Here is a 21,702-nt window from a genome sequence, read left to right on the forward strand (position 1 = left end):
CTTTGTACAGTGCGACATGTGATGTCAATCTTGGGTTTTAATGGTGACACAGCTTGAACTGTTTGAATATCGACGTCTATTGTCATAAATAATTATTGCCCGCCCCCCCCAATTTCCCACAATTGTGATGATTTAAATTGATAATCAGAAAAAAAAATTAAAAATAGACAGCGATATTATCCATAGAAGTTATAAAAAATAAAAATTGAATTGCAGCCTAGTTATAATTGTCTCTGGAATTCCATTGCTGACTCTCATTTGTTTTTAGGAGGCCAGCTGTTTATGTGAAAGAAGTAAGTTAGAAAAGACAGCGAGGAAGAGATCTCTTGTATTGGTCTGAACAGAGGTTCACTGAATAACACTGCCATCGAAATGGTCTCAGCTACTTCAGAGGCTCACAACACCTACATGGTAAACTTTAAGGGTATGTCTAGACTACATGCCTCTGTTACCAGAGGCATGTAGATTAGACATTCCGACATAGTCAATGACGCCGGGATTTAAATACCCCTGGCTTCATTAAAATAAAAACGGCCACCGCGCTGTGCCGGCTCAGCTGATCGTCAGCAAAGCGTGGCAGTCAAGATGCAGATCGATCGACAGGGAACGCCTTTGTTGGCCGCTCCTGTAAACCTCGTTTCACGAGACATAAGGGAGCGGTTGACAAAGGCATTTCCTGTCGACCGATCCGCGTCTTGACTGCCGCACTGTGCCGATGATCAGCTGAGCCGGCACAGCGCGGTGGCCATTTTTATTTTAATGAAGCCCGGGATATTTAAATCCCGGCTTCATTGACTATGTCGGTATGTCTAATTTATATGCCTCTGGTGACAGAGGCATGTAGTCTAGACATACCCTAGATGACTAATCCGGAGAGCCTAAGCGGTAATGTTCAATTAAGTGGCAAAACTAGACCATGTAGGTGGTCAGCTTAAGGTCACTTCAACAAAATTCAGATTGTTATAAATGTAACTGAAAACCGCTCTCTTTTGTCTAGATCTCAATTTTTCTTTCCACTGGAGTTAGGCTGTAGGAATTGGATCTGCCAAGGTTTTGCGTCTTTTGACTCACAGGAACCATTTAGATACTGTGGTCACGAGAGCCGTCTACTTACCTGGATATATTATAAAGGCACATTCCTTAAACTTCACACCCCTTGGGTAGCCAATCCTCCAATCCAGTGCTGGGCAAATACCGGCCTGTGGGCAGATCCGGTCTGCCAGGGCTAGTATTTACTGTGCCTCCACTGCTAGGGGAGAACACTGCTCCCATTGGCCCCGGATCGCCATTCCCAGCCAATGGGAGCTGCGATCTCCCGTACGTGTGGAGGTGCTGGGCAGAAATGGCCCAGCAGGGGCTAACCCCTGGTAAACCACTGCTGTTTTATTGCCTATCCGGCTCCACTCCCTAAGGTTGCAAATCACCCTCCACTCACTGACTTACAAACATGAGCGGCAAAAAGCCCAGGGCTAGCGCCTTAGTCAGTGGAGCGATGAGGATTGGCAGCTGTTGAGGGTGTGGTCTATAGCACCAGCCTTTCAGAGGGGCTGCTTGGAGCCTTGTGCAATTTAGGAGGGTTGGGGGGAAAGGAATTTGGCAAACACCTTGACACCCTACCCCCCCCTTTATTCTGCAGCAGCCAGGTGGTGACTTGCACGCTGGATGTTCTATCGCACTGGGGCAGGTCAGGAGGCCAGACCCATAATCACAACAGCGCCTTCTGGCCTTCAACTGTATGGACCGTGGTTCCAGAGTCCACAAGGCTGCTCAAAGCGGGGGAGGGGAGGAAGGGAGGCGCACAGGTTCCTGAGTGACATGGGCAGGGATCAGAGTCCAGTGTGATTGGCCTCCTGAGAACACAAGCTCAGAAGCATGAGCACTGAACACACACACACACACACACACACACACACACACACACACACACACACACACACACACACACACACGTTGTAACTTCATGGATGTCGAGGGCCAAAATCCACCCAGGAGTTCATCTGGTGGGTAAATTCACTTTGTGTGAGGAGCACAAGGTCTCGAGGTGACGCATGGGGAGATCACACTGTGGTTTCCTGTGAAACATCCAGAGGCAACTCCTGTTTCGCAGCCACCCCAGAGGGCAGCTGTCAGAGCCCAGGAAGCGCCACTGAGGCAAACCCCTCGGGGTAGCAAAGCAAGGTGAGCACATTACATGGCTCAGGGATGCTGTCCAAGATTCTGAGCAAGCCCAAACTCTCTGCCTCCAAACAATCAGATTTTAGGGACATCTGGGCCCACCGCACAGACTCTGAGCACCACAAGTGCTACCTAACATGAGTCCACTCCCCATCTACCGTGGAGCTGTGCTCCATGATGGGTCATTCCAGGCTGCTGCATAGGAATTGTGGGGAAGGGGGAACTGGTTGGTATGTAACCACGGATGTACACCAGCTGCTCCCCTACCTACCAGACAGCACAGCAAATGTGCCTTACTTTGGCCTGAAGCCATGACTGGCCTCTGGAGAAGATTAGGATTCAGCAATCGATATGTCAGCATTCGATTGAGCGGGTCTAGTAAAGACCCGCTCAAGCGAACGCCGAGGGCGCCCTTGTCAATTCCGGAACTCCTACTCCTCGCACGGAGCCAGGGAAGTCAACAAGAGCATTATTCCATTGACCTTCCACTGTGAGGCCAGCGCCAAAGCTCAGCTTAAGGTACGTTGACTCCAGCTACGTTTGTTACATAGCTGGAACTGCATGTCACAAGCAGAGCTTCGGCTGCAGGGTAAACGTGGCCTGAGAAACTGCTCTGCACACGTTCTCTTCATGAGCACCAGAGCCCGGAGAAAAGATTTTTTGAGTTTCACCAAGTGGCACTTTTCTTTCTTCTAGCAGAAAAGCAGGAATCAAAGGGACAGGAGGGAAGGAAGAGGTTCCAACCTATAGGGCAAAGGGACACATGCCACATGATCCCATGGAATATGCATAAAATTCCTCCATCAACTCTGATGTCCTCCCTATGCTCTCCTCCACCCCCAATCTCCTTAACAATGTGCATCAGGCAGAAAATCCACCATCGCTCTGCTTCTTTAGGCATTTTAGCTGAAGCAGTCGGCCTCAGCACATGTCTCCCTGTCTGCTTTCAAGAACGGCTGCGTGCAGCTGTTGTTGGCTGAAAAAGAGAGGGAGTACGGGATTCCCTCTGACCTCTGTCCAGTCCCATGGCGCCAGCTCCTCAGATGGCCTAAATCAAAAGGCGACAGTAGCCGATTTACTGCAGCTGAGGATTTGCTCCAGATTCTTCATTTCTACCAGTGTAGGAGAAGTCAAAAGGCCACTTAGAGCCGCCTCTCCCCGCCCCACTTCCACGTTCAAAAGCCTACAGAACTATGTATGAAGGCTCGCTGTCACCGTGTTGGTCCCAGGACATTAGTGAGACAAGGTGTGTGGAGCAATGTCTTTTATCTGGCCAACTTCTGGGCCCACAAAAAACCTTGCTTTGCCCACCTTGTCAGACCAAGGAACAGCTGATAAACTCTCTCATTAAACTCCCGTCCCCTGTTCAAGCATTATTTGATTTTCGAACAACTTCCAAGTCCTAAAAGGGACATCACATCTGTTTTGGGTCCCTTCCCCTGTTCAAGAACAGGCCTAAAAAGAAGAGAAAAGAATATGCATATCTGTAAATGTTTATGAGCCTTGTACCGCAGGAAGGGGGAGGATACAAGGGCGAGAAAGAGAAGGAGAAAGGGACGATAAAAAGAACAGAGATAACAAGGAAGGACTCGAGGATGTTCGTAGCAAAAGCTATTTGCCCGTGAGTGTTGCAAGTTTTGGGCTGTCCTGGAATCACATGGGTATAAATTATAGCACCATGGAAAAGCACCTCCAAAGTAGGCTCCAAAAGCCGGTTACGTATTTCTTGCTCAGCTGCGGAGCACCTAGGAATAATAAATACACGCCACACTTTGCATTTGTGAATGCATCAAATACAGCACCGAGCATTCCCCACCCAGCACAGCCCCTCCTGGCTGTTAACTAGAGGGATGTGATGTTTAATGCTCCAAGGTTGTGCGTCAGGTCCCGTTACATGGCCGCTGTCAATGCATCTTCCAGCCAAAAGCCTTGGGAGATGAATGGAAACACAGACTTGGGTCCAACGTGCAGCGGTGGAAGGTTGGGGGGCGCCGGGTGGAGCGAAGACAATGCTTGTGACCTCCGACTCCGTATCCCGCAGGGGAGGAATATTCCCAGCGGATGGGGGGGTTTCTTCTCACTTGTTTCTTATGTGAATTGCAGGCTATGCCAGCCGCAGCTTCACAGTCCCTGAAACGCATTTGTTCCGTTACAGAACAAGAGGTTTTTTTTAATTGAAATGGGAGATCAGGTTTTCCAACCCCTTGCTGACCCAGGTGGGCTGGGCAATGCGTTGCGATGGGGGATCCGCCGTGGAAGGGACAGCGCCGAGCAGGAAGACATGGGAGCAGTTTTAACTCAGCCCTGCTTTCCGAGCGTGGGCTCCGCGGGTGGGAAGCAGCCTCCGAGGAGCACGCGGCGGCCAGACGGTCTGCTGGCTGAACGCAGGGCAGCGCAGAGGCTCGCAGGCTGGGAGGGACACCTTTGGGGGCGGAGATGGTTCAGGAGCTCTACGGAGAGTTCAGGTTCAGGAGCTCTCTCTGCGGAGAGTCAGGAACCAGCAGAAGCACAGCTGGCCGGGGGTGGAGTAGTACAGGAGGCATCACAGTGTGTGGGGGGGGGGAAACGTTGTTAATTGGCCGGCATGTCGGGGCCCTCTTGGAGTGGAGCAGAGCAGCTAGGAGGGGAGCAGTGTCAAGTGTAGATCACCTGAAATAACCTAGGGAGGAGGGAAAGAGACTAGGTGGATCGTAAGCACCTCGGGGCAGGGCTCATCTCTTTGTTCCAGGTTTGTACAGCAGCTGGCACCAAGGGGCTGGAGCCTCTGGCTGTTATCGCAGTGCAACCGACAACTTGCCAGCTCCTGTCAAACAAAGCAAAGAGGCTCCAGAACCTTCTAAAGTATCAGCTCCCCCTTCAGTCCTCTACCACAGCTGTTCCAGGACCTGGAGCCTGGTTTAACCCTCACCCTTCCCAAACACAGACCCCTGGCAGAGGAGAGCTCCCGGGTGGGTGGGAAACCTGTGTCCCCTTGGCCCTAGGGTACCGGACTGGCAGCACAGCGTAGGGGGTCCCTGTTTGTGTTCCATACATCAGGGTTTGGATGGGCTGCAGGTGCCCCTCTTAAACGGGGCACACGGCCAGCCTGGTCGTTATTTGTCTCCTTCAAGGGTGTGAGAATTGCCATGGTGCTTTCCCCAGGCAAACGGCTGCTAAGGGGGCCCACCAGCCACCCCCACTCATGGACACAGGGGACGGGGTGGAGGGCACACACGGGAGAGCAAAAGTAGCTACCAGGGCCGCTAACACGAGAAGGAACACTAGTGCACCGGCTAACACCAATCTCCCGCTCTGACTTTGTTACAGGGGGACCCGCCTCTACAAATCTCTCTGTCTATCTGGCTCTGAGATCCCCCCAAGGCCTTCTAGAGATCCCTTGGGACTGTGAGATTGGGGGGCATCCCGGAGGATGCTGGTGAATTCAACCCCCATGCAGTACGTAGGGTGTAAGTTCTTTGTGTCTTTTCATTCTCTTTGTAGAGCATCTACCACGGTGTAGAGCTCCGAGGTGCTACAATCACAGAAATAATAGAGTCTGGTGTTTGTCTATCTGGGCTCCCCTGCACCTTCTCCAGCAGCCATGCTCTGACCTCGCGTTAGCAGAAGGCTGGTCATCTTTTTCTCCGCGTCTCTCCAGTCTTCTTCCCCCATCTGTATTCGCCCACGCGTCTCTGCTGCCACCGCAGCTGGCCTTCCAGGGCGCTCACCTGGGACAGCAGGACAAACACAGCCCCAGCTGCCAGGCGGGGAATGCTCGGAGCTCCTCTCCCCACCCAAAACTCTGCAGCCTGCACTCCCCACGCTTAAGGGCACCCTGAGATTAGAAGGAGGCTGGTTAATGTTTCAGTCCCATTCCCGAGGGCAATGTGTCCAGGCCTCTGCCTGCCTGGGCCTCGGCGGAAGCAGAGGGACACTACGAGTGAGTACTATTCTGGGGTGCTTCAGAAGGCTGGGCAGTCTCCTGCGAGAGGTGAGGGTGGACCTCTGGGCTCTAGGTTGGAATCTGAGAAACGTGAACCCCCGGCAGCAAGAATCTCCTACCAGCCCTGCTTTGCCCTCCCCTGCCTCCTGCTGCCCTCAAGCTCCTGTAGCTACCTTCCCCCCCTGCCCAGATGGTCGTTCCCACATCTGAGGGAGGGAAAAAGCCACACCCACCACACTTCACAGCTTTATATAGTGCACTTCCATGCTGTTCACACGTGGGTCGGGGAAGAGCCTTGGTACAATATGAAGTCCTACCTGTTTCCGTAGGGACAAGACGGTTTTTTCCAGGTGGGCCACAAAGGACTCCAGGCCTTCCTGGGAAGAACGGCTGTGGGAAGGCTCTTCGTTTCTGGAAGCAAGGGCACAGAACACAAAGGCTGTTGTGACAACATGCGCTCTTGAGTTTCCGCACTACATGGGTATCTAAGGGTACGGCTAGACTACATCTTTTTCCGATTCTTTTCCCATCTAGACTGGACCAAATGTCGGACAACCCCCCTGGTTTAGGAAGCCCCCTGACTCCTTGTGGAACGAGGAACACGGGGCTTCTAAAAGAGCACGTTTGCTCTTCTGCAAAAGGAAGAGCAAACGCATTCCTTGGATGCGGAACAGTTTTGCGGGGATCTCTCCAGAAAAGTGTGACCCAGGCTGTGCGGTCAGGCTCTGGGTTTAATATTCCTGCTTTTCTAAAGCAGATGTCTGATTCTCAATGGTTCGTGAGCCAAGAGTCACTGGTGAAATGTCCGTGTAGCTTTGCCTAATTTGCACGGTCACTTACCATGACTGAGCGTGCAAACCCACTGTGGTGAATCCACGGACTGATTAGATGTGCAACAGCAGATTTTTTTTCCTGGCTGGTCCTTAGACCTGTGAGCTTTTGAAAATCTGCCCCTACAATGCTCATTATCTCTTGTTGTCACTCTGCTCTCACCAGCGATGACACTTCACAGGAAAGGAGCAGCACAAAACACCTGCATATTTACTGTCAATAATACAAGACCCGGATCCAATACCCATTAAAATTAACGGAAAGATTCCCAATGGACTTTGGATGAGCCTCCGAATTAGTATTTGTGCACGATCATTGTTTCTGAAACAGCACCCTAGCTCTCATCAGGGCAGAAATCCAGCACTCTCCACACACCCGTTTATACAGCCATGTAGAATGGACTATATGCTTGAGAGAGTTTATGCATTGGTCTGTGTGTCCATCTGCCTTTGAGTCTGTTTGTTCAAGAATTCCTCCTAAATAGTAACAGCGAGGACCATCATGTTTGGTAGGCAGCTTCCTCGTATCCTAACTTAAAGCAAGGTCAGGGGTTGGTTGGGCCAGGACAAGGGGACATGCGTAGAATGTGATTGTTTCACATCAAACACAAAGGGAGGGGAGTGAGAGCAGGGACTGTTATACTGATGAATGACCACAAGGAGGCAGCAGATGTGCCAACTGCAGGGAGGAACCACTGGCTGCAGCACAGCCCCCACCATCCTGGGGTGCCCCTAAGGAGCAGCCATCACCCATGGGGCTCCAGGCCAGCCATGGGCAACACCAGATAAGTCTTTTAGTTTGATATATTTCATTTTGCAAATATTTTTGCAGTCTAGTCCTCAGCTCGGGCTGGCAGATTTCAGATGGTCACATGTGTGGATTCTCAGAAAATTAAAACCTTCCTGACACTAGACAAAGGGAAGGGGAAAGTGGAAGAGGTACCGCACCTTGGTGCAGCCGGGTTGTTCTTAGAAGGGTTTTCTTCTGGGTAGCTGAAGCCGGGAGATCTCTTGCTCCGGAATCGCTGAGAAAGAGCATTGAACTGCCCCCGTGTTCTGCAGTCTGGAGGAAGGGAAAGGAGAGTTTGGAGGGATGCTCAGTCTGCAAGCCCGGCCATTTTGGCTTGAATTCTCCCTCACCCCCCTAGCCTCAACCATCATCATCTATGCAGCTCTCCCAGTTCCATCAAGCAGCTCTGAGTTGGGGTGTTCCGCTGCCCAAGTGCATGGAGTTGGAACCTCTCCACAGCTGGAGCCCCATGCAATACGGGGTGAGAGCATCAGGGAGCCAGCTCGGCACCCCGACTCTTCCCCCCCTCCCCACTGCCACTTAGAAGTGCAGCCCCCCCCATGTCAGAGGAGGAGTGAGGTCGTGGAGTGTGGCGGACCATGGCCCCTCCTTCCTCTGACATGCTGGAGGGAGGCGGGCCTGCCGAGGGCACCAGCGTCCGGTACTCCTCCATTTGAGAGGAGTAAGGGAAGCCAACGGGAGCTTTTGGCCTCAGAGAGAGACCGCGTAACAGGGATTCATCCCAGCCTGAACCCGTGTGCTGACTGGCACTACCGCGGCTCTGTGCCCACCTTCACAGCAGTCCTGCCACATGCGAAGATCGACCGCCGGGATCTCCTCGCAGCTGACCATGCCCTGGGGGTAGGGTGCCACCCGGAACACATCCCTCTGGAGCTGTTGGACATGGTCGCTGTTGTCGCAGATGATGCGAGCCAGCGACGTCTGCCTTATCTGAGTCACCTGGGCCGAGGTGAAGACTCCGGGATTCCCATACCAGAACCTACGTGGGATTGTGACACACAGAATCACCAAGGCGAACAAGCAGTAGGGCAGGTGAGGAAAGGCAAGGCAGGGCTGTGCAATGGGTAGGGCACATGTATCTGCATTTCAGGACTTGAGATTAGTTTGTGACTTAAGTGGACTTGAGTTTAAGAACATAAGAACGGCCAGACTGGGTCAGACCAAAGGTCCATGTAGCCAGTGTCCTGTCTTCCGACGGTGGCCAACGCCAGGTGTGCCAGAGGGAATGAACAAAACAGGGAATCATCAAGTGATCCCTCTCTGCTCATCCATTTCCAGCCTCTACAAACAGAGGCTAGGGACACTACCCTACCCTTCCTTGCTAGTAGCCTTTGATGCACCTATCCTCCATTAATTTATCTAGTTCTTTTTAAACCCCTGTTAAAGTCCAGGTCTTCACAACATCCTCTGGCAAGGAGTTCCACAGATTGACTGTGCTCTGTGTGAAGAAAAACTTCCTTTTGTTTGTTTTAAATCTGCAACCTATTAATTTCATTTGGTGACCCCTCGTTCTTATGTTATGGAAACAAGTAAATCAATTTTTCTTCTTCACTCTCTGCACACCACTCATGATTTCATAGACCTCTATCCTATCCCCCCTTAGTCTCCTCTTTTCTAGCTGAAAAGTCCCAGTCTTTGTAAACTCTCTTCATAAAGCAGCTGTTTCCAACCCCCTCATCATTTTTGTTTCCCTTTTTGGAACTTCTTCCAGTGCTTTTGTGAGATGAGGCGATCCCATCTGCATGCAGTATTCAAGAAGTCTGAAAGTCTCACGGGCTCTAAAGGGCAGCTCCTCCAGTCCCACCCTCCCCCTCCCTGGCTATGTCTAGACTGCAGGCTTCTTTCGAAAGAGGCTCTTTCGAAAGCATCTTTCGAAAGAGCCTCTTTCGAAAGATCGCGTCTAGACTGCAGGCGGATCTTTCGAAAGAGCAATCCGCTTTTTCGAAAGAGAGCACCCAGCGAGTCTGGATGCTCTCTTTCGAGGAAGCCCTATTTACATTGAAGAACGCCTTCTTTCGAAAGAGGAACTTTCGAAAGAAGGCGTTCTTCCTCGTGAAACGAGGTTTACCGCCATCAAAAGAAAAGCCGCGTTCTTTCGAAATAATTTCGAAAGAACGCGGCTTGAGTCTGGACGCAGGGGAAGTTTTTTCGGGAAAAGGCTACTTTTCCCGAAAAAACCCCTGAGTCTGGACACAGCCCCTATGGGATGACTAGAAAAATCTGTTCCTCCCACGGCAAGCTCAGAACTGCATAGCTCTAGCGTTGCGGGTTAGCATGGCGAAGCCCCTGGCTCCCACGCCTCCTGCCTGCATTCTTTCTGCAGGTACCCAGAGGGCTCTCTGGCACTACGGACATCCCATGCACCAATCCACCCAGAATTAGGCTCCCAGCCCTGCCCCTACACCCTGACTTTTCCAGCATTCCCATGTCAGAGACAGCAGGTGATACCACTTAAAAACCTGGAAAGTACCAAAGAAGCCCCAAGTGAATGAATCTTTAACTAAGAGCAGAATGCCATGCCTGCACTGCCCTAGGGTATGTCTAGACTCTGTCGGCAGCAGGATGCAGATTAGGCAGGTCGACATTGCAAATGAAGCAGGGATTTAAATATCCCACACCTAATTTGCATAAAAACAGCCACTGCGTTTTGCCGACTCAGCACTTTGTCGGCAAAAAGCGGCAGTCTAGAAGGGGATCTGTCGAGAAAGAAAGCCTTTTTCGACAGATCCTGTAAACCTCCTTGTAGGAGGCATAAGGGATCTGTCGAAAAAGGCTTTCTTTCTTGACAGATCCCCCTCTAGACTGCCACTTTTTGCTGACAAAGTGCTGAGTCGGCAAAACGTAGCGGCCATTGTTATGCAAATTAGGTACGGGATATTTATATCCCTGCCTCATTTGCAATGTTGACCTGCCTAATCTGCATCCCTCTGCCGACAGAGGGATGCAGTCTAGACATACCCCTAGTTAGTACAATGCCTGTATTGTCACTGAGCCAATATGCAGCAGGGAAGAGAACTGAGCCTGACCTTCCTTCTGATTCCCCTTCCCAAGGAACCATCACAGTTCCCTTGCACCCCACGGAAATCAGGAATTGCCCTTTCATGTCCCTCCCCAGGAGGAGTGATCTCCCCAAAGTGCATATGGGGGGCTCTGGTTTGATTGGAGTTGATGCTACCTATCCCCATCTCGGAGTCTGCGGAACTGCGTTGCTAACAGGCACATCAGGGTTGGTCCAACTCTGGTCCCGGGGACAAGATCTTCCACCATCAGGGCTGGAAACAAGTCAATGTTTTTGGTAGTCCCGTACAAACTGCACAGTGAGAGGCAAAAAGGGAAAGACTGTCAAAGGATGGAGAGCAATCTCAGCTGCCGTCCTGTGCAAGGAACCCATTGAGGACAACATTTGGACCGTAGCTATTGTGAGCCACCTAGACGACAGACGGGAAGGTCTAACTCAGCAATAAGGAGTAGTAATCAAGATAGACAGCAGGCAGTTTAGTCTTAGGCCAGGTCTATACTAGACTGGAAGGTCGACTTAAGGTACGCAACGTAAACAACGTAGTTGGAGTCGACATACCTTAAGCCAAGCCGTCTTCACAGTGGGAGGTCGATGGGAGCCAATGCTCCTGTTGGCTTCCTTTACTCCTCGTGAGGAGGAGGTGCCGAGTGGGTGCACCCCTTAGCATTTGGTTTAGCATTTGATTTAGCAAGTCCTTACTAGATCCACTAAATCAAACACCAGAAGACTGATCAAGTGGAGACGTGGCCTTAGCAAATAGCTACCAGGGATTCAGGTTGATGCCCAAAGAGTGACATACCAAGTATGGGTATGGGAAGTAAAGGATGGCTCACTTAGTTTAGTTATTATACCGTGGCCCTCACCCTGGTTTCCGAATCCCACCACAGCACAGCAGATCAGTTGACAGGTGCAAGGGGAGGTTAATATTATCGGTAAACTGATAGCATGGTCCAAGCCACAGTACCTCCTGAGCTTTTCCCTGATCTCCAGGTTTTGGATCTCATTCCTGAGGTCTTCAAACTCCTGGGCAGACGTGAGATTGCAGAAGACCCTGAAGTCATTGTAGGGCGGGATGCCATGGTCCCTCCCCCTCTGGATGTTGATGGCTGCCAGATCCAGCGAGACCGAGTGTGCCATGGAGAAAAGCTTTTCTGTGAGCTCCATGTTCAGGAGCTCAGAGGGGACCCGCATTTTCCCAGGGACCCCGAACAGACCACGGAGGAGGGGGTCGATTCCACCTTCCTGGGTGATCCGGAAAGGGGAGAAGAAAGCCTTGTGGAGGGGGACGTGGCCTTGGCGTATGGGCTGGAAAGTTTCGTTCAGCCGATACAGGATGGGGTTTATCAGCGTGTGTCCGAACCGGAAGGCCGCCGTGGCGAAGGCATTGAGGATTCCGGCGTTGACATTGGGATCGTAGCCTTTGTACTCCCCCAGCACCTTCATGCCGGCTTCTCCGAGGACCTTGGGGAGCCAGTGTGTGTAGGTGATGTGCTGCATCTGGGCGCCCACAATTTTGCGCGCCTCGTGGTAGAGCGTGTCCCCATCCCAGTGGGGATTCAGGGCCCGCAGCTCGGTGGCAAGGCGGTTGTGCTCCCGGAACCAGAGGGTGTGCATGGCCGTGAGGCCTAGCTGCTCATTGGCACGGTGATCGCCTGCCAGGAAGCATGGCACAGGGCTCTCGTTCTCGTCCCTCATGCACTCGGTGGGTGGCCCCACTGCAAATGGGAGCAGGTGTTTTCCCGAGCTGGGCACCACCTGCCCTTGTTTCAGCAGCCCCCTCTGGCTGCTCAAGTTCCTCAGCTCCCGAGACTCCTGCTCTGAGCTGCCATAGACGTTAGAGGCGTCGATGTACGAGGTCAGGTGGTTGATCTGCTCCCTGGCGTAGACAGAGTTCATCAGCAGGGAGGTCATCCCGCTGCCGCACACAGGGCTGGAGCGGACGAAGAACATGCAGCGTCCGTTTTTCACCCGGGGGTCGTTCTCCGGGATCACGACCGAGAAGCACGGCGGGTCGTTGGTACACACTTCACTGCAGGGGGCCCCATCCGAGAACCGCGACATGCTGATGGCGGCCACCGTCTGGTCCAGGTCGTGGTCCAGAAACTGGCCCCACTGCATGAGCATGTGTGTGAACTGGTCGTCGGGGGTGATGGTTTCTGTCCCTATCATGGCTGTAGAGACAAGACGAGGCAGCGGCAGGGGCAGCTCCCTAGAGTCTTCCGCCAAGGAAAAGCCCCGGGGCAGGTTAAAGCCATTCTGGTAGGCTGGTTTGAGGAGGCGCTGGAAGGCCGTGAGGGACGCCCCCCACATGGGGTGTTGGAGATTGTTGCAGGAGCCATCGTGGGTCCTGTACTGCTTGTGAAAACAGATGTCGGAGCAGTTGGGAGTGCGGCGGTGGGCAGAGCAGCCGGACAGGTTGGCGATCACGTTCAGGTACCGAGGGGAGACCAGGTCGTTGTAACGGTAGCCTGAGAGGGAAGCCATACATTAGTGCAGGGCCACTGTAGACACACGCCCCTGCCACCTTACACCCGGGCTACTTGGGGTCCATCATCAGTATTCTCAGGGTGGACAAGGCCAGTTTGATAGCTGGCCTGCAGGTGAGGTGCAGGGTCTGTGAGGGATTGTGGGAAGGTGAATAGTGTGTGAATGGCCCCAGCATGGAGTGTTGGATGGAGGCAGGGTTTGATGAACATGACAAAGGATAATGTGAGATGTGGTGGTGACTGGGCCATGCCATGAGGGTGGGCCTGGTTCCCAGGCTCTAATTAGCATGTTTGGTTTGTTGTTAAGTCCGTATTGTAATTATGCAGCTGCCCTCTGAGCCCTCCATAATCTGTGGAGTGGGACAGCACTATCCCCACTTGACAAGTGAGGAACTGAGGCAGAGTCAGACCGGAGCCGTGTCCACACTATATGAGGAACACCAGTATCACAGCAGCTACTCCGCTGCAGTCGAACTCAACGGAAAGGGTTTTTCCATCGCCGTACAGGTTGAATTTCTCTAGTCCGGCACTCTCTGGTCTGGCAACATCCAGATGTCCACCTATCATGGTTGTGTCCAAGTTTCCCGCGGTCCCATAAAGTTTGTTTACAGCCACCAGTCCTGGCTCTCAGTGTCCTGGGTTGTTATTTAGCTCGAATTGACCCTGAAATGTGTTGTAAGAGCCCAGTGCTCTGTGGAAGTGTTGGCAATGCTGCTAGACAATCCTGTGGTCCAGCAAATTCTCAGGTCCTACAGGAGTCGGACTAGAGAGGTTCAACCTGTAGTAAATCCACCACCTTCATCGGCAATAGTGACGGTGATGAAAGAATTCTTCCATTCACCTTCCCAGGTCTACTCCAGAACTTAGGTCAGCTTAGTTACATCTCGGAAGAGGGTGATTTTTTTCAGAGTCCTGAGACATGTGGTTGGTTGATCTAAATACGAAACGTAGACCAGACCTGAGTTGCTGTAGGTCATGCAAGAAGTCTGTAGTAGAGTGGGCAAGTGAGCCTAGGACTTAACTTCTGGCCATGTTTCCACACTCTGCGGGGCATTATATGCTGTAGTTGAAAGCTGAATGGAAGAAGATGGTCAGGGTAAGGGGCAGAGTTAAACACTGGTGTTGGATCCTGGACCATTTGTTTTTCCACTTACTGACACTTCAGGGTTTGGACTTTTCATGCAATGTTCTGACTTCCCACCTTTCTCCTGTGGTGTCATCGTTTATTAACACCTGTGAATTTCCTGATGGTCCACTTTCAGATCAGAAATTAGTTCTCATACCTGTACCATTCATGTCCACGATCAATCCCTGCTGGACATGGTCTTGGATCAGCTGCAACGTCCTTTCAAAGATCTCACCAGCCCGTGCTGTTTCAATGGTGTAAGGGTCTCGGGGGTAACGGAAGAGTGCCAGCAAGTCATTGGGAGTTTTGGGTCGTCTGTTTCAGAAAATTAAAAAAATGGGCTACAAATGACACTTGATTACAGAAATTAATATTTCTCTGATGTTCACAAGATATTTCAGGCACCATGCGTCACAGTCTAGACCTATTCAGCAGAGGTACCACAACAAGTAGTTTGTGTTAGTGATCCAACTTCTCTGCTTGTTAGGGCTGATCAGGGAAGAATTCCACCTCCATCCCCCCCAAGATTGATGAACATTTGCATAATTACCTCCCCCCCACACCTGAAAACATAAAATATTTGAGGTTTTGGCACCTGAACGCCATCACATTTTCATTTAAGGCCCACAATTTTTGGTTTTCCTACAAACCCCTAAAATGTTCAATTAAAATGAAATTTCCATTTACTCTAAAGCCACTTTTTGGCCTGCTCTACTGATCAAAATCTGCTTTTATATGCTGACTGCAGATCTCTAAATCCTTGCATGTTCTGACTCAAGATTGCAATCCCATCCCTTGTACAGTTGTGTTGTCTCCTACAAAAAGACTTGGCTCAGTCTCAACAGACTTGAAAGATGAGGTTCCTTTGAAAGACAATTCCCTGGTCTTCCTGGTATAAATTTTTACTCTGCTACTGAGCTACGTTTACTAGCATGGGTCACCAGAAACCTGAGATAGGATCAAAGCAACGAAGAATAATGCACGCCTTTTCAGCATCTCCACCCAATATGTTTCTGATCTCAAACTGCTTTTGCATCTCAGACCTCATCCCCGAGCAGGCTTACTTGCTAAACAGCTCAGTGCGCGTTGAATTGATAGCATGGTCAACACTGCTGATGGCTTCTTGTATCGATGAGGCTACAAAGGTGTCACCACTCCGACCTACATCCGTGGCTGTCAAGGAATCAAGAGAGAATGAGGAAATTAAATGACTTCGTTTTACTTTGTTTTACTTTGTTTAGAACTCCTCTGCCAGGTGCCTTTGTAGACAACTTTGGGTAGCTTTGTGTGTCAGTTTGCAGGATAGTTATGAACTGAAATCACTGCCATATAATCATGGTATATAAAAGACCACACAGAAGGATGACAGCTTGCCCTCTTAGACTTACGGGAGCACCCCAAGATTTTGGCATGTGAACATTCACTTGCATACAGTTAATCAGAAGGTACTTCAACTGTAGTTGCTCTGATTTCATGTTTACAGATCTTCTAAAGAACGTATTAAACAGGCATGTTCTTGGAAAAAATGAGTTTTTTTAACATGAGCTGCTAAGGATGCGCTTCAGAAACCTGATTCTGAAAGGGTACGTCTACACTGTAATCGGGAGTTGTGATTGTATCCCATGTAGACATACCTGAGCTAGCTTTAATCCAGTTAGCTTGCTCAAACCCAGCAGTGAAGCAGCAGCATGGGCAGAGGCACAGGCTTGTTCCCCGTCTACAAGCCTGCCTGGGACCCTGGGTATGTGTGTAAATAACTAGCCCATGCGGCCACAGCCTCACTGCTGTGCTTAGCCGCACTAGCTAGATGGAAGCACTCCTGATGCCCTGCAGAGTCAGACATGCCCTGTGTTGCATCCCCCTCTCAGAACCATACACAACATTTGGGGACAGCACATCACATCAAAAGTCACCAACCCAGCCCAAATTTGGATAGCGACATTGGGAACTGACATGTAATGTGCTCTTGACCGGACAAGCTACAAACCACCAACAAATCACACACATTATCCTCAGGCCTTGTCTTCACGCAGTGGAAGATCGCCACTTCCACAATCAATCTTACAGAGTGCGATTTAGAGAGTCTAGTTAAGACTCGCTAAATCAAACTCAGAGGGCGCTCCCACTAGCAGCCTGTACTCCTGCTCTTGCAAGGAGTAAGGAAAACTGATGGGAGTGTTTGCTCCTGTCAGCCTCCCACGGTAGGGACAGCACCAACTCCAGCTATGTAGAATTTGTAGCTGGAGTCGCGTACCTTAAGCTGAGCTTCCAAGTCTAAAGTAGACCTGGTCTCAGAGGAGTAGCTGTGTTAGTCTGTATCTGCCAAAACAACAAGGAGTCCTGTGGCACCTTGGAAACTAATAGATTTATTAGGGCATCAGCTTTTGTGTCTTCCAATTCCCACCCCCGTCCCCGATTCTTTCCTTCCCTCCAAGTGGTACCAGGGTGGTGCTTGACCTGTGGTCTGATTGACAGATGAATGTCTCCTGCCTAGCTGCTACTTGTTACAAGCTCTGATTCTCCTCCCTTCTTATTCAGGAAGCAGGCGTGGGGGGGGGGGGGGAATAGTGGGTTAAGGCTTCCCTTCCCCCAGTGAGTTAAGGCTGGAGACATGCATTTGAAAACCCATCATCAAATTGGCAGAGCTGTTTGAATCCTCCTTCCCATTGCAAGCCCCGTGTGTCAGACTGACTTTCTCATAAGAAAGCTAAAGGAGGGACACAATTGTTCTCTAATATGACAGGCCTCCTCATGGGAAATATGGACGTAGAGCAAGAGAAAGAGAGAACATTGCCGAGGTAAAACCAAGGGTCACTGTACCGGTGATGGTCAGCTGCATAGTGCTGGATGTGAATCCAAAGGTATTCCTGGCTCTACACTCGTATCTGCCCTGGTCCGCCACTCCCAGGTCTCGAATGGAAAGGGTCCCGTCTTGACTTACATGGAACTTGCCACTTTCTGTGATCTGAATGCCTTCCTGTGGCACGATCAAAAGACAGGAAGGCGTTTCAGCGAGAAGCCCTCTGGCTAGGCTCTGTTCTATCCAGAACACACACACACAGAGCGGTCTTTGATCAACATGGCCAGCAGATGTCAGGAGAACTCTGTGCAATATAGAAAAAGCACCCGAAAGCAAAAGGAACACCAGTTCTTCTCACCCGTCAACCTGCCCCCTAGCAATTCTTTTGGCTAGTTATACTCTTGTCCGGCTTCCCACCTGCCTCTGCCCCCAAACACACATGATATAGTTTTGGAGGGACTTGCAAAACTGCTAACTGTGGTATGTAACCTATTGCTAAATCAGTTTGGGTACCAGATGACTAGAAGGCAGCTAATTGCTACAGGAAGGTAATTAAATTGCAGCAAGGGAGGTTTAGGTTGGACATTAGGAAAAACTTCCTAAGTGTCAGGGGCATTAAACACTGGAATAAATTGCCTAGGAAGGTTGTGAAATCTGCAACACTGGAGATATTTAAGAGCAGATTAGACAGGCATCTATCAGGGATGGTCTAGATGGTGCTTGGTCCTGCTGTGAGGGCAGGGGACTGGACTTGATGCCCTCTCAGTCCCTTTCAGTTCTAGTGCTCTATGATTCTATGACTAGAATGTCATGCAGATTTTTTTAAAAAAGGTTCCAGAGGCGATCCTGGCAATTACAGGCCTCACTTCAGCACCAGGGAAATTGATAGACACTGTGGCAAAGAACCGAATTCTCAGAGACATAGATGAACATGATATGTTGGTAAAAGGTCAAGGTGGCTTTTGTTAAGGGAAGTCATGCCTCCCTGATCTATTAGCATTGTTTGAGGGATCCGTATGCATGCGGGAAAAGGTGATGAAGTGGAGCTAGTGCAGATGGATTTTAAGAAAGCCTTTGACAAGGTCCCACCCCATAGGCCCATAAGCATCATGCGGTAAGAGAAGAGGCCCTCTGCTGGATCGAGAATAGAGACTAGAAAACACAGGGGAGGAATAAGTTGTCAGTCCCCAGGGGATCTGTACTGGGATCAGTGCTCTTTAACGCAGGAGTGGGAAACCTCAGGTCCAGGGGCCAGATGCGGCCCCTAACTTGCCTGGATCCAGCCCCTGAGGCTTGCTTCTCACCTGTGTGAGGCCCCCGACTCATTATGCTGTGGTTCAGCAGCCTCCGACACACCAGCCTCCCCACCCCTGCTTTAACATATGGAGGCAAAGTTTGTAGAGGATACAAAATGACTCAAGGTAGTTAAGGACAATGCTGACTACAAGGAGGGGTCTTATGAAACAGCATGAGTAGGCAAGAAAAAGACAGATGGAAGTCAGTGCTGACCAATGCAAAGTAATCCCATTGGAGAACAGCGCATAGTAAATCTGGGGCAATCCTAGCCAGGGGTGTTGTGAAGGCAAAAACTGGGTTCAAACAAGAATTAAATACGTTCAGGGAGGACAGTTCCATCAAGGGTTATTAGCTAAGATGGTCGGGGATGCAACCTCATGCCAGGCCTGCCAATAGGGTCAGGAAATGGGCAACCGCCTGGTGATTCAGAAGGTCCAGGGCTCCCGATTGCTGTTGCCATTACCGTGGAGCCCCGCCCCTTCTAACTGAGGCCCCGCCCCTTCTGGGGCGCAGAGCTGACACCCTCCTCCCACCTTGTCGAGCAAGTCTGTTGGTCCCACTGCTCTATGCTCTGGGTGTCCTTCCACCTCACTGGGTGATGGGATGGATAATGGCCGTTTTGTTCATTCCCACCAAAGCATCTGGCATTGGCCACTGTCAAACGACAGGACGCAGGACTAGCTGACCCTTTGATCTGACCCAGTATCACTGCTCTTACAATCCACAGGTTTCCCTCAATACGTTTGCCTCCCGATTCTGTGCCAGCGTAGGAGCAGGAAGTGGGGATCGTTCTGCTGCAGTGAGTTTGGGTCAGCTGAGGAATGAGAAGCTTTTGTGACTCTCTGGTGGGACAGGCTCTCGCATAAGCTCTCGGACCATTGTGGCCTTGGGTGGGTCCGCCAAACCCAGTCTGAAGAGCTCCAAATATTCACAAATCTTGAATCGGGCCCCCAGAAAGCATAAGACTGGTATAGAATCTGGAGAGCTAACATAAATAACATTTGGGATTTTTGTTCTTTGCCTTCCGAGTTTTCAGACCACATTTTCATGCTGTTCTCTCCAACCATAAAGGCTAACCACGTCTTGTTTTAAAATAAAGGAGCACTCAGAGTCTCACGCACTTGCTTGACTCCAGGAGTGGTGGCTTTGGGTGGTAATAATTCATACCACTACTACTACTACTACTAAACACAAAGTTTAGGTAGAGTGCTGTTCATCAGCCAATCCGACAGTTTTTTACAAAGAAGCAAAACATCAAATATTGTGACACTAGCAACAACATCATGAAAATGGGAGCAGCCCTTCTTGTATTGGGGCGTCTTGTCTTGTCTTTCCAGCTGAAGTGAAGGATAGGAAAGACCGGATTCGTTCATTTACGCTGGTGTAACTCTGCACTCACTGCACTCAAGTCAATGGACATTAAGCTAAACAGGAACAAGGAGCCTCTATTCCAGAGTCATAGTGCCCACCCATGGAGTTTTTCAGAAACAGCTGCTTGTGAATAGCGCCATATGCAGACACACGCTAAACGAGAAGTCAGGCCTGTAGAATTCTGTACAGCGCCTGGCATAATGGGCACTAACCTTGACTGTGGTCCCCAAGTCCTATCATAAGACAAGTAATAAACAGCAAGAAAACAATAGTCATACAATAACAACAGCACAGTTTCAGTTCCTATTTGAACTGCTATCTCTTCGTTCCTCCTCCTTTCAGGATTCACTGCAGCCCAGCAGATGCTAAAGAATGTGCCGCTAAAATTCCATTTTCAGGTTACTGAGTGTTAAGTGCTTCCTCTTGTGTGTTTTTTTGTTGTTGTTCACGTCCAGGATAAAATCAGGTGAGTGACTGTTAGTGGTATAACAGCAGAGGCCCCCGTGTGCACTGTAGAAAGGCTGAGGCGAAGGAAAAATCGGTATCTGAGGGAGCTCCCAATCCAATGAAAATGGAACCTCTTTTTCACTGATAATAGACACTAACCTCTCTCTGTAGCATTGCCTTGATAGCATGATTGTACCATCTCAGACCCAGAGCCAAAGCGAATTCTAATGTACTAGCAATGCATCCCACTCCAACCAAACACAAAGTCTACATCTAGATTGCATCCCTTTTCCGTAAAAGGGATGCAAATTAGACGTATCGCAATTGCTAATGAAGCGGGGATTTAAATCTCCCCCGCTTCATTAGCATAAAAATGGCTGCCGCTTTTTTTCGGCACGGAGCTTTGGTGGAAAAAAGCGTCAGTCTAGACGCGGATCTTGCAGAAAATAAAGCTTTTTCGCGAAAGATCCCTTATCCCTCATTTTAAGCTCCGTGCCGAAAAAAAAGCGGCAGCCATTTTTATACTAATGAAGCGGGGGAGATTTAAATCCCCGCTTCATTAGCAATTGTGATACGTGTAATTTGCATCCCTTTTACAGAAAAGGGTTGCAATCTAGACGTAGCCAAAGACTATTTGTAATGTACTAAATTATCCCATCCTTGGGAGGAACACAAGTGAATAACATGTTTGAAAGCCTTAAATAAGTTACATGAAGGCTGGTAATGTGGAAAGAGCAACCCATGTTGCAAAAGGCTTGACTATTTGTTGACACCTAAGAATCCAATTGAGAAAACGTGTTCAGAATTTTGTTGCTTTCTATTAAATGCATCTTCTCCCGTATTTACTATGCAAGCTTGTTGAAAACCATGACAGCATTAGGTAATGATTAGAGGTGATTGAAAATGGCTGGGTTAACAGTAAATGTGGGCACTGAAATTATTCAGAAATTCCAGTCAGATTTGGTGAAGTATTTTGGAAAATAACACAGAAAACCAAAAATTGAGAGGTGATGAAATGGTTTATTTGGGGAAAAAAACATTTTGAAAAACCTCAGAGGGGTAGCAGTGTTAGTCTGTAACTTTAAAAAACAGAGTAGCCCTGTGGCTCCTTAGGCTATATGGGATACCTCTAGTATCCCAAAATAGCTATTATAAGAACATAAGAACAGCCGTACTGGGTCAGACCAAAGGTCCATCCAGCCCAGTACCCTGTCTGCCGGCAGTGGCCAGCACCAGGTGTCCCAGAGGGAGTGAATTGAACAGGTAATGATCAAGCGATCTCTCTCCTGCCATCCATCTCCACCCTCTGACAAACAGAGGCTATGGACACCATTCCTTACCCATCCTGGCTAATAGCCATTTATGGACTTAACCTCCATGAATTTATCTAGTTCTCTTTTAAACCCTGTAATAGTCCTA

General features: G+C 49.9%; 1 protein-coding gene across 2 annotated transcripts in view; it reads right to left on the bottom strand.

Annotated features, from left to right (window-relative positions):
* Positions 1 to 800: 800 nt before the first annotated feature.
* Positions 801 to 21,702, bottom strand: part of LOC102447528 (peroxidasin homolog) — an 86,125-nt gene continuing 65,223 nt past the window's right edge. Inside the window, exons 14-23 of one of the 2 annotated variants that reach the window (XM_075901031.2) lie at positions 17,190 to 17,346; positions 15,434 to 15,542; positions 14,527 to 14,684; positions 11,722 to 13,225; positions 10,914 to 11,048; positions 8,509 to 8,717; positions 7,876 to 7,990; positions 6,415 to 6,508; positions 5,766 to 5,882; positions 801 to 4,834 (exon numbers count right to left, since the gene is read on the bottom strand). In XM_075901031.2, the coding sequence (XP_075757146.2) occupies positions 5,787 to 5,882; positions 6,415 to 6,508; positions 7,876 to 7,990; positions 8,509 to 8,717; positions 10,914 to 11,048; positions 11,722 to 13,225; positions 14,527 to 14,684; positions 15,434 to 15,542; positions 17,190 to 17,346 (2,577 nt within the window). In that variant the 3' untranslated portion in view covers positions 801 to 4,834; positions 5,766 to 5,786. Of the gene's footprint in view, positions 4,835 to 5,765; positions 5,990 to 6,414; positions 6,509 to 7,875; positions 7,991 to 8,508; positions 8,718 to 10,913; positions 11,049 to 11,721; positions 13,226 to 14,526; positions 14,685 to 15,433; positions 15,543 to 17,189; positions 17,347 to 21,702 lie in introns of those variants that run through there. The other variant, XM_075901030.2, reaches the window with a different exon arrangement.

This window comes from Pelodiscus sinensis, chromosome 17 (assembly GCF_052426305.1).
Source record: "Pelodiscus sinensis isolate ZL-2025 chromosome 17, ASM5242630v1, whole genome shotgun sequence".
Lineage (NCBI taxonomy): Eukaryota > Metazoa > Chordata > Testudines > Trionychidae > Pelodiscus > Pelodiscus sinensis.